Source organism: Taudactylus pleione, unplaced genomic scaffold, assembly GCF_031769625.1.
Source record: "Taudactylus pleione unplaced genomic scaffold, aTauple2 ptg000010l, whole genome shotgun sequence".
In the NCBI taxonomy this organism is placed as follows: Eukaryota; Metazoa; Chordata; class Amphibia; order Anura; family Myobatrachidae; genus Taudactylus; species Taudactylus pleione.
Window position 1 is genome coordinate 9,978,080 of NW_028284413.1, and position 16,645 is coordinate 9,994,724.

At 44.1% G+C, this 16,645-nt stretch overlaps 1 protein-coding gene across 1 annotated transcript in view; it reads right to left on the reverse strand.

Moving 5' to 3' along the window:
* Nucleotides 1-15,604, reverse strand: part of LOC148542685 (intestinal-type alkaline phosphatase 1-like) — a 51,192-nt gene extending 35,588 nt beyond the window's left edge. Inside the window, exons 1-3 of the mRNA XM_088467439.1 lie at nucleotides 15,589-15,604; nucleotides 14,434-14,549; nucleotides 9,021-9,195 (exon numbers count right to left, since the gene is read on the reverse strand). Of these exons, the coding sequence (XP_088323565.1) occupies nucleotides 9,021-9,195; nucleotides 14,434-14,549; nucleotides 15,589-15,604 (307 nt within the window). The remainder of the gene's footprint in view (nucleotides 1-9,020; nucleotides 9,196-14,433; nucleotides 14,550-15,588) is intronic.
* Between the last annotated feature and the right edge of the window lie 1,041 nt (nucleotides 15,605-16,645).

A 16,645-nucleotide genomic window follows, 5' to 3' on the forward strand; every position in this document is an offset into this window, starting at 1 on the left:
GAGGGGGGCGCCGCCGGCCAGGACATCGTACCCGCACGCCCTCCCCAGCACCACTATTGTGTCCTGAGTCTGTTTTTTAACGAGCAGGCAAGCCCCTCCTAGGCAGCCTTCCTACCAGCTCTATCCTCCTGACCTGCTGGAGTCCTGGACTAGAGCTGCCGTCTGCGTCGGGTGAGGAGTGATCTTCCCTCCCCAGCGATCTCCATCACCGCTGCCCGCGCACACTACAGGTAAGTTCTTGGGGGAAGGGGGAAGGCTAATAGCTAAACTGCTGCGAGGGGGATTTGGGGGAAGGAGATTGGATGGCTAAACTCAGTTGCCGCGGGGGGGGTATTGAATGGCTAAGCTGCCATGGGAGGTGAGGGGGTGTTCATTTTTTGTGTGCGGGGCTGCTGGCTGCATTTGTGTGCGTGTAAGTGTGTGTCTCTGTATAGGTTTTGTGTGTGTGTGTAAGTGTCTGTATATGCTTTCAGTGTGTGTAAGTGTGCCTCTGTATAGGCTTTGTGTGTGTAAGTGTCTGTATAGGCTTTGTGTGTGTGTCTGTATATGCTTTCAGTGTGTGTAAGTGTGTCTCTGTATAGGCTGTGTGTGTGTAAGGGTGTCTGTATATGCTTTCAGTGTGTGTAAGTGTGTCTATGTATAGGCTTTTTTTGTGTGTAAGTGTGTCTCTGTATAGGATTTGTGTGTGTAAGTGTGTCTCTGTATAAGTATTGTGTGTGTGTAAGTGTGTGTCTCTGTATAGGCTTTGTGTGTGTGTAAGTGTGTCTCTGTATAGGATTTGTGTGTGTGTAAGTGTGTCTCTGTATAGGCTTTGTGTGTGTGTAAGTGTGTCTGTATAGGCTTTGTGTGTGTGTCTGTATATGCTTTCAGTGTGTGTGTGTCTCTGTATAGGATTTGTGTGTGTGTAAGTGTGTCTTTGTATAGGCTTTGTGTGTGTAAGTGTGTCTCTGTATAGGCTTTGTGTGCGTGTGTTAAGTGTGTGCCTCTGTATAGGCTTTGTGTGTGTAAGTGTCTGTATATGCTTTCAGTGTGTGAAAGTGTGTCTCTGTATAGGCTTTGTGTGTGTGTGAGTGTCTTTATAGGCTTTGTGTGTTAGCAAGTGTCTGTATATGCTTTCAGTGTGTGTAAGTGTGTCTGTATAGGCTTTTTGTGTGTGTCTGTATAGGCTTTGTGTGTGTGTGTGTGTGTGTGTGTGTGTGTGTGTGTGTGTGTGTGTGTGTGTGTGTGTGTGTGTGTGTAAGTGTCTGTATATGCTTTCAGTGTGTGTGTGTGTGTCTGTGTAGGCTTTGTGTGTGTGTAAGTGTATCTCTCTGTATAGGCTTTGTGTGTGTGTCTGTATAGGCTTTGTGTGTGTAAGTGTGTCTGTATAGGCTTTGTGTGTGTGTGTGTGTGTGTGTGTGTGTGTGTGTGTGTGTCAGTATAGGCTTTTTGTGTGTGTGTGTGCCTCTGTGTAGGCTTTGTGTGTGTGTGTCTGTATAGGCTTTGTGTGTGTATAAGTGTGTGTATCTGTATAAGCTTTGTGTGTGTAAGTGTGTGTCTCTGTATAGGCTTTCAGTGTGTGTAAGTGTGTCTGTATAGGCTTTCAGTGTGTGTGTGTATATGTGTCATGGTTTATGTGTGTATGTGTCAGCGTGTGTGTGTAAATGTGTCAGTGTGTGTATATTTGTCAGTGTGTGTGTATATATGTGTCAGTGTGTGTCACTGTATGTATATGTGTGTGTATATGTGTCATGGTGTGTATATGTGTCAGTGTGTGTCAGTGTATGTATATGTGTCAGTGTGTATGTATGTATATTATCAGTGCGTGTGTGTGTATATGTGTCATGGTGTGTGTGGGTATATGTGTAAGTGTGTCTGTATAGACTTTCAGTGTGTGTGTGTAAGTGTGTCTGTATAGACTTTCAGTGTGTGTGTAAGTGTGTCTATATAGACTTTCAGTGTGTGTGTGCAAGTGTCTCTGTATAGGCTTTCAGTGTGTGTAAGTGTGTCTGTATAGGCTTTCAGTGTGTGTGTGTCATGGTGTATGTGTCAGTGTGTGTGTAAATATGTCAGTGTGTGTATAAATGTGTCAGTGTGTGTGTATATTTGTCAGTGTGTGTCAGTGTATGTATATGTGTCAGTGTTTGTGTGTATGTATATGTGTCAGTGTGTATGTATATGTGTCATGGTGTGCGTATATGTGTCAGTGTGTGTCAGTGTATGTATATGTGTATGTATGCATGTATATAATCAGTGTGTGTATATGTGTCATGGTGTGTGTGTGTGTATATGTGTCATGGTGTATGTGTAGATGTGTCAGTGTGTGTGTGTGTGTGTGTATATGTGTCAGTGTGTATCTATGGTAGTGTGTTTGTATGTCTGTGTGTATCTGTGTCAGTATGTATCTATGGCAGTGTGTGTATATGTGTCAGTGTGTGTGTATATGTCTGTGTGTGTCTGTGTGTTGAGAGACAACGCGGGGGGAGTGATGGTGTGCTGAGAGTTGATGCAGGGGGGGAGATGATGGTGTGCTGAGAGACGACGCAGAGAGGGGAGGCGATGGTGTGGCTAAGAAGAGATGACACGCAGTGAGATGATGGTGTGGCAGAGAGACAACACAGGGGGAAGGAAGTTACACAGGGGGAAGGAGTCTGGTTGAATCTCTAATATTCCTACACAAACAGGCATCTTCCGGACAATGTGACCTACATGAATATTGAATACAGACTGAAGACGCCGTCGTCCCAGGGAGGATGTATTTCTTAAGAGTTCCACATTGTGAGAAACCACCGTATAGGTAAGGTGCATATGGAATAGAAAGGAATGTTCCCAGACTGGCAAGAAATTGGTGGCGTGTCATGTTGGCCCGCCCCATTTTCAGTAGCCGCTTGGACGCGCTACACTTATTTTCCTGTGTGTGTGTGGGGTGGGGGGCTCCAATCTTAAATTTGCCCTGGGCTCCGAAGACCCTAGTTACGTCTCTGGTCCCCATACACTACTATGGGGACCTAACTTCATCAAGCTCTGAAGCTTTACTGTGGGAGCATTCGCCATCTACGGGTGGTATTTGCTCCCTCACCCCCGCTCCTTCCTTATGGGAAGGAGTACCGGGTTATGAAGAGTAATCCGAAACCGCCCCTTTCCAGCTCCTTTCGCCGGGGCTTTATGCGCCTGCGTGAAGCCCAGTTTCCTGGCCCCCGATAATAAACATGATGAATGGCTCCCTTAATTTGAAAATTTTATTACAAATTTTGAAAATATAGCCTACATGGGAAATAATACAATTCACGACAAATAGAAATAGCATAATACAAATAAAAGGAAAACAAACAAGAACATGTCATTGACAATAGCCATATCCATAACAATATAAAAGATAAAAAGTAGGGGTAGGACAAGAGGCGAAAGGAGAAAGGGGAAATTATCCAGAGACAATAAAAATCTTAAAACATTCTATGGTTCATACAAAATCAAACATATAATATTTATTTTAGAAAAAAGGAGAACATTGATGACAAAGCACTATCCAACAGTACAACATTAAGAGAACCAAAACCCACAGAACATTATAAGGGTACTTTGCTCACAGGGGGGCTCGATGTGGGTCTTAATGAGGAATAATATTCAAACCACAGTCTCCACTTAACCAAAGGAGAAGACGTTGAGGTAGAATATTTAAAACCCAGAATTTCAATGTCATAGCTCTTTTGGACATACCGTAAGTAACTACCATAATGTGCGTATCCACTAGCAGACTGTGAAACGACTGCACGATTACAATGTTTTAATTGTGCAGTCGTTTCACAGTCTGTGCTGTGCTTACACTGAATGATCAGTGGTTCAGTGTAGGGACCCTTCCTCATCCCCGAACATGGGCAATCTGTCATTATCGGCAGATTGACCAGCATGTTTGGGCGATGATACAGAAGATGTCAAAAACGACCAGCGGGCATGCGCATCGCTGGTCGTTTTTTACATTAAACTGCCCGGTTTGTGCCCAATTAATGAACTATTCAACGATAACAATGTTGTTATCGTTCAATCGCTCTGTTTAATCAGGTAGTGGATACCTGCCTTTAGAGCAGGCTGGGGAATTAGGATTCTTCCAGTATTGAGCAATGGCTGATTTTGTAGCACTAAAGACGTGACCAGTTACATATCTACAATGGGTTTAGAGAGAGATGGAATAATGATGAAGTAATGCCGTTTATGCAACCATGTCAGAGTGAGAAATATTCTTTTTATAAACGTAACCAGCATTTCTGATATGGAAACCCTCTCACCAGTTAGTTTGCACCTCACCACGGTCTAAAGATACTTATATCATGCAGAAATGTTGCCTTTTCAAGACATGAAGGACAATTTGAACATTACAGCAAATGCCGGACAAGCAGATATTTATAAAAGTCACACGAAGGAATGCTATATTTGGATTGCAGTTGAGTAAACGATATGGCACTGGTATTCTCCAGGTGGTCAAGACATGTGGAGAGCCCCGAATCCAACCAAAGAGACAGGGAAAGGGCCGGGATTAATTTAGATATGGCTTGCAAGGATAGCTTGGGTTAAGGGCAACACAATATTGCCGTTGATTTTAATAATAGTATCCCAGGCATGTGCTGTAGATGCTGTAGATGTCGGGATCTAGCCAAAGGAGGTCTGTTAATGGTAAAGAGCCAGACAAAAAGTGTTCAAACTCTACCCACGGCTTAGGGATAAGTTAAACCAGTCTGAGAGCTGGGTGAGCATACTGGCTAATTGGTAAAACTCCAATTTGGGTGCTGCTAGGCTGCCCTAGTCTTAAATCGAAACATGCGGTCAGAAGAATGTCTAGGTCATTTCCCTTTCCATATAAAGGAAGAGGAAGCCATATAAAATTGGTTAAAAAATGAACGAGGTAGTACATATGGAACTGCGCGAAAAAGATAGAGAATTTTGGGGTGGAGCATCATCTTTACAGCAGCCAACCTACTCATCTACGATATCTCGTAACTGAACCATGATTTGGTAAGGGTAGTAAATTGTTTTAGCAGTATAGAATAGTTACAATCTCTAGTAGTTTGAATATCCGCAGGGATTATATCACCTAGGTAACCTATAGAGGATTCTTCCCAGGTATATGAGTACAAGGTTTTAAGGGACTAGAGCAATGTTTGGTCAAAGTGGGAGTTTTTGAAGGATATTGTGCTTCTGCCTATTTACCATAGCCTCCCTGCTGGTGAAAACTAGCAACAGCTATCGCAGGCTATAGTCTTCACCGGGGGATTCCTTCAAATTCTAGTTATAATGTAATACAGCAACAGTACCACCTCTGTCCTCCGATAGCAAATGCCATCTTGGGATGGTTTTCACCATATGTGCCCATAAGAAAAAAATGTTTTCTTATTAAAATAAAGTATTTTTTTTTTTTACATAATTTTTTTTTCTGTTTAACGAACTTTGGACAGGATTCAGAGATGGGCGGATTTGATGAGCTGCACAAAAACAGCAGTGCAATTCCGTCCAACTCAGATGCTAATGCAGAATGAGGTGTCAGACACACCCCAGTTTCCAGGAACGGTGACCAGGCATGTCCGCACTTTGCCCCCAAAAAACCGCAGCATGTCTATCATGTCCCATCAACATCAGAGATGTACGTTAATCATCGGATTAATGTACATCTCTAAATCAGGCCCTCTATCATTAAACTTTGTAGATTCAGGAATTGTAAGTCTGATTTCCAGTGGCACCAGATAAGCCAGCTCATGTATGTGCTATGGGCTTCTATCGGGAGAGGGCTGTGAGAGAATTGGATCACTCCCAGCAACCACTGCTGCACGTGCGTCCTCCTGCCCATGAGCAGAAGGACGCTGTAGGGGCTTCTGGGTCATAGATCCGGAAAATTATCAATCACAAAGGGCTGCTCTTACCAAGAGAGCGGTCCTTTGCGGGGTTCTTCAGGCATACCGGTGTTGCTAACGCCAGCATGCATGCGAAGGGTGGAGGATGCATCGCATCCAGAATGCGATGTGCTATGCTCCCCGCCCCAGGTTTATGGAATGATTTGTAAAGTGGAAGGCGCTTAGGCATTAAGAGGCATTTATTAGTTCTACGGTCCTATAATTTCTTAGGGCTGCTATTCGCCAGAATGTATTATAATTAGAGATGTGCGGTTCGGTTTTGGCTACCCAAAACATGTGAGAGCCGAACATAACAGTGTAAAACCGAACAGCTCATCTCTAATTAACCACTTAACTGGCTAATATATTTACCAAAAACCGGTCAAAAATTGTTGGGTTTTTTATGCTTGAATTACGTTAAGAAGATCAATTAAAACTTATCCAAAATGATTTTATTGAAAAAAAAATTTTTAACTACGTAGGGGAGATGTACTAAGCTCTGAAAAGTGATAAAGTGGAGAGTGATAAATGACCACTCACACTCAGGGCCTGATTCAGAGCTGAACGCTCTGACAGTAGCGCTCCCTCTGAATCAGGGCTGCCCTATTTACATGTGGAGCGGCCTTTTGGACGCTCGCATAGCTGTGGGTTACCACCCACAGCTTATGCGAGCGACCATCGGGCTTGCGACGAGACCCTACGGTAGTGTCTCGCTGCCGCAAGCCCAGGAGTGACTTTGGCTCTATCAGAGCCAAAGTCACTCCCACTGACATCATTACTGATGTCAGTGGGGCCGGACTCAGACGGTAGGCGTTCCCATGGGAACGCCTCCGTCTGGCAGCCACGCCCCCGGCACGCCCACCAAAGGGGGTGTGCTGTCAGTCACCATCGACAGCACGCCCCCTTTGGTGCGAGACCCCGAGCGACGTATTTCTCGTCGCTCGCCGGGTCTCGCGCATGCGCACAACATCGACTCGCTTGCGAGCGACCTTTGCTCGCGAGCGGGTCTGAATGACCCCCTCAGCTCCCAACTGTCATGTTACAGGCTATGTTTGACAAATGACAGTTGGGAGCTGATTGGCTGGTGGTTTATCACTCTCCAGTTTATTACATTTCAGAGCTTAGTACATCTGGTCCCCATACCATAAAACTGGCAATTTTTATAGTATACTGTAGTGAAGGCTATCGATAGCTGTACCATTGATGGGCGATAGTTTGGACCATCATTAGAAAACCATTGATAGTGCAGACATCGATGGTTTGTATTGCACATCTGCAGAGCGTGACCATCGTTTTATATCAGACGTTGCCACTGATGGGACGTCATCAGTGCTTGCCGTCAGGCACAGATCAACGATGGTTATATACCATCTATGTTTGATGGCTGTCCCTAGTATACTGTGCATGAACTTTTTGAAAAAAAACAACAGTTTTTTAATATGTCAAAACTCGATACATATGGATAACCGACACTTTCGCGGGCAGCCGGGACTCTGCTATAAATGTCCTGACAGCTGCTTCTCTCTGCAGCTACAGAGACATTTATAACAGCCGGGTAATCACGAGGGGGCCACTGACTATTCCCGGGGGCTGCTTCTGTCTGCAGCCACCTGGTAATCAAAAGGGGGGGGGGCTGACTGTTCCCGGCGGCTGCTTCTCTCTGCAGTTGCCGGGTATGCACAGGGGACGGCGTGCTGACTTGCAGAGTGGAGAAGCCGCCAGTTAGGGGTGCCGACTTGATGCCAGAAGGTCCCTCTGAGATCGGTGGTTGCCGGAAAATTATCTTCTGGTAGCCGCCCACTAGGCACATCAGAGTGCGCTACCCCGGCCCAGGCAGGCTGTGCGGCTGAGCGACTGCAGGTGACATCAGAGGTCACACTGCGCAGGTCTACGCCAGCTTGCACCTTCAGCAGCACCAACCCGCCCGCTTAAGCGGTGAGACGGTGAGGTACCAACAACTGGTAAGTGCTGCGGTGACTGGCCTGGTAGTGAGGTGAGTGACACAGTGAGTGACATTGGGGTATAATCTTCGAAAACATCCGTTTTCTGGGGGTTACCTCAAATACTAAGTATCCCCCATATGTATTAAGGAGGGACCGCAAATCCCTCCATTACCGCTGGCAGCCGCATTCCCCTTAGGTTTCTATTGGGGAAGCGATGCTGACAACTTTACCAATATCCGGAATACGATTCATTCCAGATATTGGCCCCCTCTGCTAGCGCCATCTGAAGATGATGTTAGCCACTGTAGCCTATGTGCTACACTGCGTACTATAAGCCGGCGGAACCCTCCCCGGCTATGGCGGATGTGCATGTGCAGTCCACGGGACTGAGCATACGCACCACCCCCTGCACTGGCCGGCAGCTCTCCGGACACATCGCAGGGATGAGCTTCTTTCGGAACCCATGTCCCTGCATGTCCCTGGATGATACATCCGGCCCATAGGATCGCTTTTTGCAATGCGATCATGGGCGTTACTGGCATGCCCTGATCGCATTGCAAAAGTGATCAGTGATAAATGCGCCCCATTGTCACTGTATCACACTGTATCTGGGAAGGCTGAACGGCACCTGCGGCGGGCCAGAGTCCATGTCCCTGCTCTGCCTCTGAGTGACTTGTTGGAGGAGCCTGGAGGCTTGGACTGTCACTGGAGCAAGCTAGGAGGACTGGGTGGACTGTCAGCTCTGCTGAGCCTAAAGCTGAGGAGACTGTCTGTGTGCTGCACTGTTGCGGCCTTCAACTGGAGGGGAGTGGACTGGAGGGCGAGTCAAATTAATTTTTCTTTTCTTAATGTGGTACTGGGCTGTCTGGCGGGTCCATGAAAGTTAGTTTATTCCTGTGGGGGGCTGGGGGCCATGAATCATGGCCCATGACAGAATAATGATATTTTTATTGATCGACTCAATCCCGGGTATCCTGGGAATCCCAGGATCAAGATTTATTAATGTTATTAGTCTAGCACAGTCTATAAAATATCAGAAGCTGATAGGTTGGCATGGGCAACTTCTCCACTTTCTTTCTCTTTAACATTTGATACATCTCCCCTATGCCTATTTATTCTGATTAGTACCAACAAGCACTGACAATTCACCAGAGAAAATATTCATAACCAGGGTTGACTGATTCTCAACAGCAAAAATACATTAACAACCGCTACTCACCTGCTTGCTTTGCTCGGTGAAGTATGGATTTCACCTCATTCCCATTGGCGCTTGTGCATACTCCATATTGTGCAGCCGCACTCACTCCCAGTGTTCCAGAGTTACCCTTCACCCCACACAAGTATGCCGTCCCTGTACCTGCGCTGTCTGGCACCTGTGCATCTACGTTGTACACCTACAGTATAAATTATATAAAATACAGATAAACATTATGCCAGCTCTCCTGTACTTATAAACCAACTAAAGAACTGACTAGACATGATTATGACATATAAACAATATTTACTGTAGCTTGTGGAGATGAACAGGCGTGAATAATAAGTTAGGCTTCTTCAATTAAGTTTAGTTCTGGAATGATGGAAAATCACATTAATTGAAGTGGCAGGTAAAGGCTTTACTAAAAGGTAAACTATTGGCAGTTAGAGGGTGTAATCTGGCTTGGTTAGGAAATATTCTTTCATGGCTCTTTGGTTAGTAATTGATTTATGTATACAAGAAATCAATTGTTCTCCACTATAATAATCTGTTAAGATTGATACAAAGGGGTATACTAAAGTGCAGGTTTATAAAAATATAAATATAAAAATTATACATTCAACAAGAAAAACACAATTTAGGTTGCAATTTTTTGACTATACATTTATGTTGAGGCCACAATATTTGAACTATCTCTAAATCCGTTATCTTTTCTGCAGTGCACATTGCAAAGAATGAAAAGTAAAAAACATTTTAGTATACATTTTCTGCTGACTTGTACTGTACTGTAATTGTCTTGATATCATATTAATAACCTGTGCATGTGTAAAATATATATATATATATATATATATATATATATATAGATTGTGATACAGTCAGGATAGGGGTCCCTCTCCTGGGGTAGATGGACTCCCTCTTTACACACACAGCAGCCGTAGAAACAGGATACAAGTCAGGGGTTCTCGTACAAACTGGTCGGCCCCAATCTTTATTGCCGAATGCATATAAACGTAAACAAAACAATAACATAAGTCCTAGCCCGGCTGGGCACTAGCTACACAACAGATTCCCTCTCTATAATAATGGTAGGGCCTATTGCCCTCACCATCAACAAAACACATGCACAGTACTTACAAGGATTATCACCAAGTGTCTCTGAACAGTCTGTCTACTCTCCCAGGTGTGAGACACTCAGCCACAAACAAACCATGCTTATATTAGCCATTTCCAGCTGCAAGCCATAATGAGCCTGTTACCAGGCTGAAAGGCCCAAAACCTGGAGCGGCCTGTGGATGGAGCCCTCCCTCTCCTCACATCCACACCCCCAGGACCCAAACCAGATTTTCCAAAAGCAGATACTCTGGTCTGCATACAAAACAGACCTCCTGGGGTTTTTTAAAACACTTAGGCCAAAAACCTAGGACAAATGTACCTGCCATTGACCACTTTACCAGTGCTTCTATCACAATATAGAACCTGCTGGATCCATTCCTCTGCACGCTCCCATGTCGTGCGTCGCGCCATCATTGGGTGATGTGGCAAGCCAATTTAAGCTTGCCACACCATCAATCCCAGGTGCCTATGCGGCAACTTATTTTAGCCACAGCACCATCATGAGCAATGGGTACACAAACAACTATACACAGGCATGGGGAGCAAGAATCTGCTGAGTTTAAATAGCCCAGTGCTTCCTCTAATTGATCTCTGCCTGATGAAGGATCCATAGGGATCTGAAACGCATTGCAATGGAATGCATGTGGAACGGAAGAGACATCCAGATAATGCCGCCTTGTGGACATTTATGCTTTCTGCGGTGGTGCCGAACTGCTAAGCCCGGGACCATATGCTAATATATAGCACTAGCCCACTGCAGCATCTACTATTGGTGAGAGGCTGAATATTAGAAATCCTACCTTATTTGATTATCTACTTTTTATCAACTTTGTTTTTAAAAATGTGTGATGCATCTTTGGAATAAATTATTTGTCCCTATATTGGGTAATTCATGCTATTCAAGGTTTGACTCAACTTTGATTTTTGGTTTAAAGACTTCAGTCCTATTTAACAAGTAGCACCGACCAAATACACAAATATTTGTTAAGAACATTGGTCTTATTGTCCACGGGTGATGAACAGGTAAAGCTTAATGACCAGTTTGAAATAACTGGCAACAGCTTCTCAAGAACTGCAGTTAAACAACAACTTTCACAGTGACCGATATGAAAACTACAAGTCAGCAACACAGAATCCAGGCTTCAGTTACTTTAATTTGATATAATCAGGGCTATTTTTCGAGAAAAATAGGTTTAGGAACTGCTGGGAGTGGGGCAGATGTGGGAGGAGCTAAAGCAGGTGTGTAAACCAGTTTTAAAAAAAATAATAATAATTACCTTTAGTAACCCTGCGCCTCTCACCATTGACTTCAATGGTGGGAGCCTTTCATTGACTGAAAGAGGCGGGGGATGACCTCTCTCAGCCAATGAATGCTCAGACACGGCCCTACAAAGGGAAAAGCTGCATCTGAGCTCTTCATTCGGGAGATAACAACCATCGTGGTTGGTACCTGTTTCGTGGGTCTGGTTTTCTCATTTTTTATTTTACGAAGACCTAGGATGCCTACAGGGAGATGAGTACCACTCCAGATAATGTAGGTGAGTATGTGTGAGTGTGTATATATGTATTAAAACTATACTGTCACGGTGTGTGTGCATTGTGTTTATCTAAATATTTCTTTACAGGTACCAGCAGGCCCTTAATGCCCCACATGCTGGTACTTGTGGTTCTCCAAGTACCAGCATGCAGGGGAGGCTTGCTGGGAGCTGCAGTTCTACTCGTAAAGACAATGTTTGCTATTCTCATTTTACACTACACTTACACTATCAACCCCGCACCCACCGCCCACGGGTGCCGGGGATAGCCCTGAGCTATCAGCCTAGGCCTGGGTTTCCCTGGAGAGGGGGACCTCTTTATTTGGGGGGGTCCCCAACTCCCCATGGAGCCCCGACCTGGGCTGACTAGTGGTCAGGAGTAATGTTTTGGCTGGGGAACCCAGTGATAGGGTTTCCCTGACTGTGACATTATCCACCCTCTAGAAAGGGTCGGGAGCTGGTTGTGGAAATTACAGGGGAACCCTATGAATTTTTTCCCCTGTAATTCCAGAACCAGGACCGGATCAGAGCCTGGTGCTGGTTGTGCTCGGTACAGGGGAACCCTACGCAATTTTTTCCCTGTACTTACACAACCAAGACTGGCTATGAAAATTCTGGGGCTGGTTCTGTTTTAAGGGGGGACCCCACGTCATTTTTTTTTTTAAACATTAACTCTTTACAAGCTTGTTACAGTAAGATATATGCATGCATCTCACTGATGAATGTTTGTATCTGTTTGAAATCGAACTGATCATACTGAAAACTAATGCATGAAGTTCTTCTATTAATTTGGGGAGTTGCAGTTCGAGTTTGAGTTCGTTTTCCAATCGATTTACAAATTGAATGTTAGTAAATGAAGGGATCCTATTGTCCTCCTTGTGAAAACATTGATGTTTTTCAGAAATTCGATTTTATTTCAAATTTCTTTTTCTGTTCGATTTAACATTCGGTTTGGCCTTTAATAAATCCCTTCATAAAAAATTGAACCAAAATCGAATGCAAAATCGAACAGAAAACAAAATCAAACCATAGTAAATATACTCCCTAATGGTCTAGGAAGGGGTTAATGATACCAGTGACCAAGGCCACCTACAGACACCAAAAGAAGAGCTGCAGTGGGGAGCTTTGTTTTTAGACCTTTGCTTCCCTCCACTGCAGCACTCGCTGATCCTCAGTTTTTGTCTTCTGCCTCCTCTTCTCAGCATCACGTTGTCTTCTGGCCTCTTCCACGACCGCCGGAGCTGTTCACTTGCAGTCTCCTCTTTTCTGCTGCCACCACCACCACCGAGCTAAAGCTCCTGCTCGGCAGCATCTAATAAAATATGCTGCGAGTGGATAGAGCTACGATGCGCCGAACCATGTTTGGCTTGCCATGGCAGCTTCCTATTGGCTGCCGGTCCGGATGACGCCAAATACAAAAAACCCCCTCTGCCTCTTGTATAGGCTGCTGGTCCATGAGCACTGGGTGGCTCAAGGCCAGTGCCAAACAAACCGCCACCGCATCCGCCACTTCCCTACTGGCTCTTGGAGCCAAGACCCTGTCCCAGTACCGTTCGCCCTCCAAACGCTGCACTGACAGGCGGTTACGGAATGCCATTTCTGATAACGTCATTTTTGAATTTTTCAAAAGACCTTCAGGAACAGCTTTCCGGTGCGTTCTGCCTCAAGAATAGCTCTGGATATATTGATAAATATACAGATATAAAACAATTTGTTGTGTAAGTTATTTATATGCTCATATAAACTTTTTAACAACTAGCAAGAACTGAACAAGCTTGGAGAGATAATAAAGTACCAACCAAATAGCTTTTAACTGTCACATTACAGGCATTGGGGACAGTGGTGTCGCAAGGGGGGTGTGGGCCTCACCCGGGCATCACCTGCCGAGGGGTGACACCAAGGTGCAGACTCCGCCTCAGTGACAGGAGCCGGGTGCTGCACTGAGTATTAAGTGCAGCACTCGGCTCCTGACACAGTGAGGGAGCCGGAAATGCACAAAGGGCAGTCCACACCTCCTGCACCCCCTGACTCTCCCAGTAAAAAGCATGGGAGTTGGGACTATGGGGTTCGGGCCGTGAGGCCCCAACCCCTTCCCGTGTGACCACACCCCTTTTCGGTGCCACATAGCATCCCTCCCCACACAAGGTGACACCGCGGGAAGATGAGAGACAGAGAAAATCCCTGTAAATATCACTTCTCAATATGTACTAAAGGGATTTGTCTGTCTTCTGCCTGCTAGCGCTGATAGCAGGCTAGAATATCAGCACAGCCTTAGACACCTATGGCAGCACTAAGTGACCCAGAGATTATCACGAGGAGATGTCACTTACCGTCAGCACCAGCTTCGGAACCTCCAACTGCCGGTATCTGCCTCTGCTCACATGTAGACCAGTGAGAAGCAGGAACTTCCAGGATGTGACTTTTGTCACTTTTGCCCAGTTATTAATTATTACTTTACAATCACTCTCCTCATCGGGCCTATTTTTAGTAAACATCACGGTAGCCACCTCGTGCTTTGCATCTCTCTTTCATAAGCCTTCTAATGCTGTGACGTTGAAAGAAAATCTGTGTAGATACCTGTCTGTCTGAAACACTTTTGTTCAGCTTTATAAACATACAATTGAGAAAATTCCTACTACTGTAGCAATAGCAACTGGCTTAACACCGAATGAGCAGACAACACTCTCCTCCTATGAAAGGGATGGCTCCCAATACAACAATTGCACTGTGATTAAGTACAGGATGATAATAAGACTGAGAATACCTACACCACATGGGGGCATTACCTTAGAAAGAGCCACATAAGGGAATGTATCCATCTCCAATATATTCTCCTCTCCATTTTTCCCTGCCAGTTGTCCCTGGTATATCCGAGCTGCACTTATTGTGGTGACTCCCATTCCTGAAAGAACACATCAGTTGCTATCACTAAATACAAAAGTAATAAATACAGGTTAAGTCTCCCATATCCAAATATTCCGAAATACAGAATATTCCGAAATACGGAATATTTTTAGCATGACTGAGATAGTGAAACTTTTGATTTTTTATGGTTAAATGTACACAAACTTTATTAAGGCACACAATTATTAAAAATAAAGTATAAAATGACCTATAGGCTGTGTGTATAAGGTGTATATGAAACATAAATGAATTTCATGTATGTACACAAACTTTGTTTGAGCCACAAAATTCTTGAAAATATTGTATAAAATTACATTCAGGCTGTGTGTATAAGGTGTATATGATTCATAAATGCATTCTGTGTTTAGATTTGGGCCCTATTCCTAAGACATTTCAATATGGTATACAAATATTCCAAAATACGGAATATTCCGATATCCAAAATACCCTTGGTCCCAAGCATTTTGGATATGGGAGACTCAACCTGTATAGCAAATGTCACTCATATGTGGCCAATAAAAGGTGTGGTGCTGATTCAGATGTTTGTGTATATTGGTCTGCGTCATTGTGAAATAATTCCAGTTTAGAGGATACAGAGGACTTGTTTCAGGTTTTCATGCTATGCCGAAACGCATGCAAACGGCCAATGTTTTGTCTTCTGTGCATGTGTCTGAGTCGCACCTCGCATGCATTTTGTTTGTACAGTCGCAGATAAAATTTAGACGTGTGCACCAGGATTGGGCATTAACATAAAGTCACAGCTGCAGCAAAAACTGCATCCAACTCAGGATCGGACCCAGTATGTGGGGCATCCCTTGTTCTGCAAACATTTGGACATTGAGTTATTTTATACATTATCAGGACACAAAAAGAAGTATACAGCCATCATGATTAAACAATAAAGCAGGAGACTTTCAAGAGTATTAAAATGTGCACAGTTTATCCTGCAAAAATTAGCTGTACTGATTAATATTCTGTGTGGCACAATTCTGTACCCACTACCACAGTATCAGATGTGGGTGGTCCATCTCACTCACCATCTCCCAGAAACATGATGAGATTCTTGGCTCTGTGGTTGATGGGATTCAGATTTTTCGCTTTGTTCAATGTGTCCTGGGCCTGATCATTCCAATATTTAGGAGACTTCTCGTGCTCTAAAATGCAGCAGGATTTACATTAGCATACAAACACAGTCAGTTCTCCCAAAGTCAGTAACCCCCTATCAGATAAGTATTCACAACCAACTGGTGTATAAATGTACATATATTATAGTGTATTGATGCCTGGGTCAGGAGTTCGGCAAAATTCAACATCTTGGAAATCCTTGATTCGCTGATTCCTAATCTGATATTTTTAACATTTCCAAACCCTCAACAAATCGTCGAGTCGGCATCAGGGAATTGGCCTGTAGATGTATGGCCGACATAAGCTTCACTGACAATTAGTAATACAATCTGTGGAAGAATTCTGAGCACATGTTTATAAACAAAAGATTTCCAATGGGGCAAGGGACACAAAGATGAAGTGACAATGTTTTTGTTCACAACTTTGCCTAAAGCTTCTCAGTTAATTTCAGTGTACACAACCCAGACTGTCAGTGTCCAGGACATTTCAGGAGTTCTGGTTGGATGCAGGCAAACATTAAAGATATATATGTCTATATATAATAAATATATATATATATATTATATATATATATACACTAATTTTAGAACTGATTATATAAAGAGCTAGATGATAAATTGAGGGCAGAATACTGTATGCTGGAGGTGGATTAAACCAAAATGCTGGGGGCAAGGGCTTCATAGGGTTTACTATTGTGAGATGCAGACCTCTTAGTCTGGTGGATCTTGCTCACCCACCCTTTCCATTGTGTTTATTTGGTGGAAGTTTTGCAAGCTGTTTGGTGGGTAAGTACAGTAGTGCAACAGACTGGGTGCAAGTATAAAGTTTACTTTCAAATATTTGTTTGGGTGCACTCACCTTTGTGATTATGTTGTGAGCTGCACCACCGTTACAGGTTTAGGAGGAGGAGATGGATGTTCTTGTTGTTTGTGCATTTTGGCGGTCTCTGCCTACAATGCGTGTTTTATT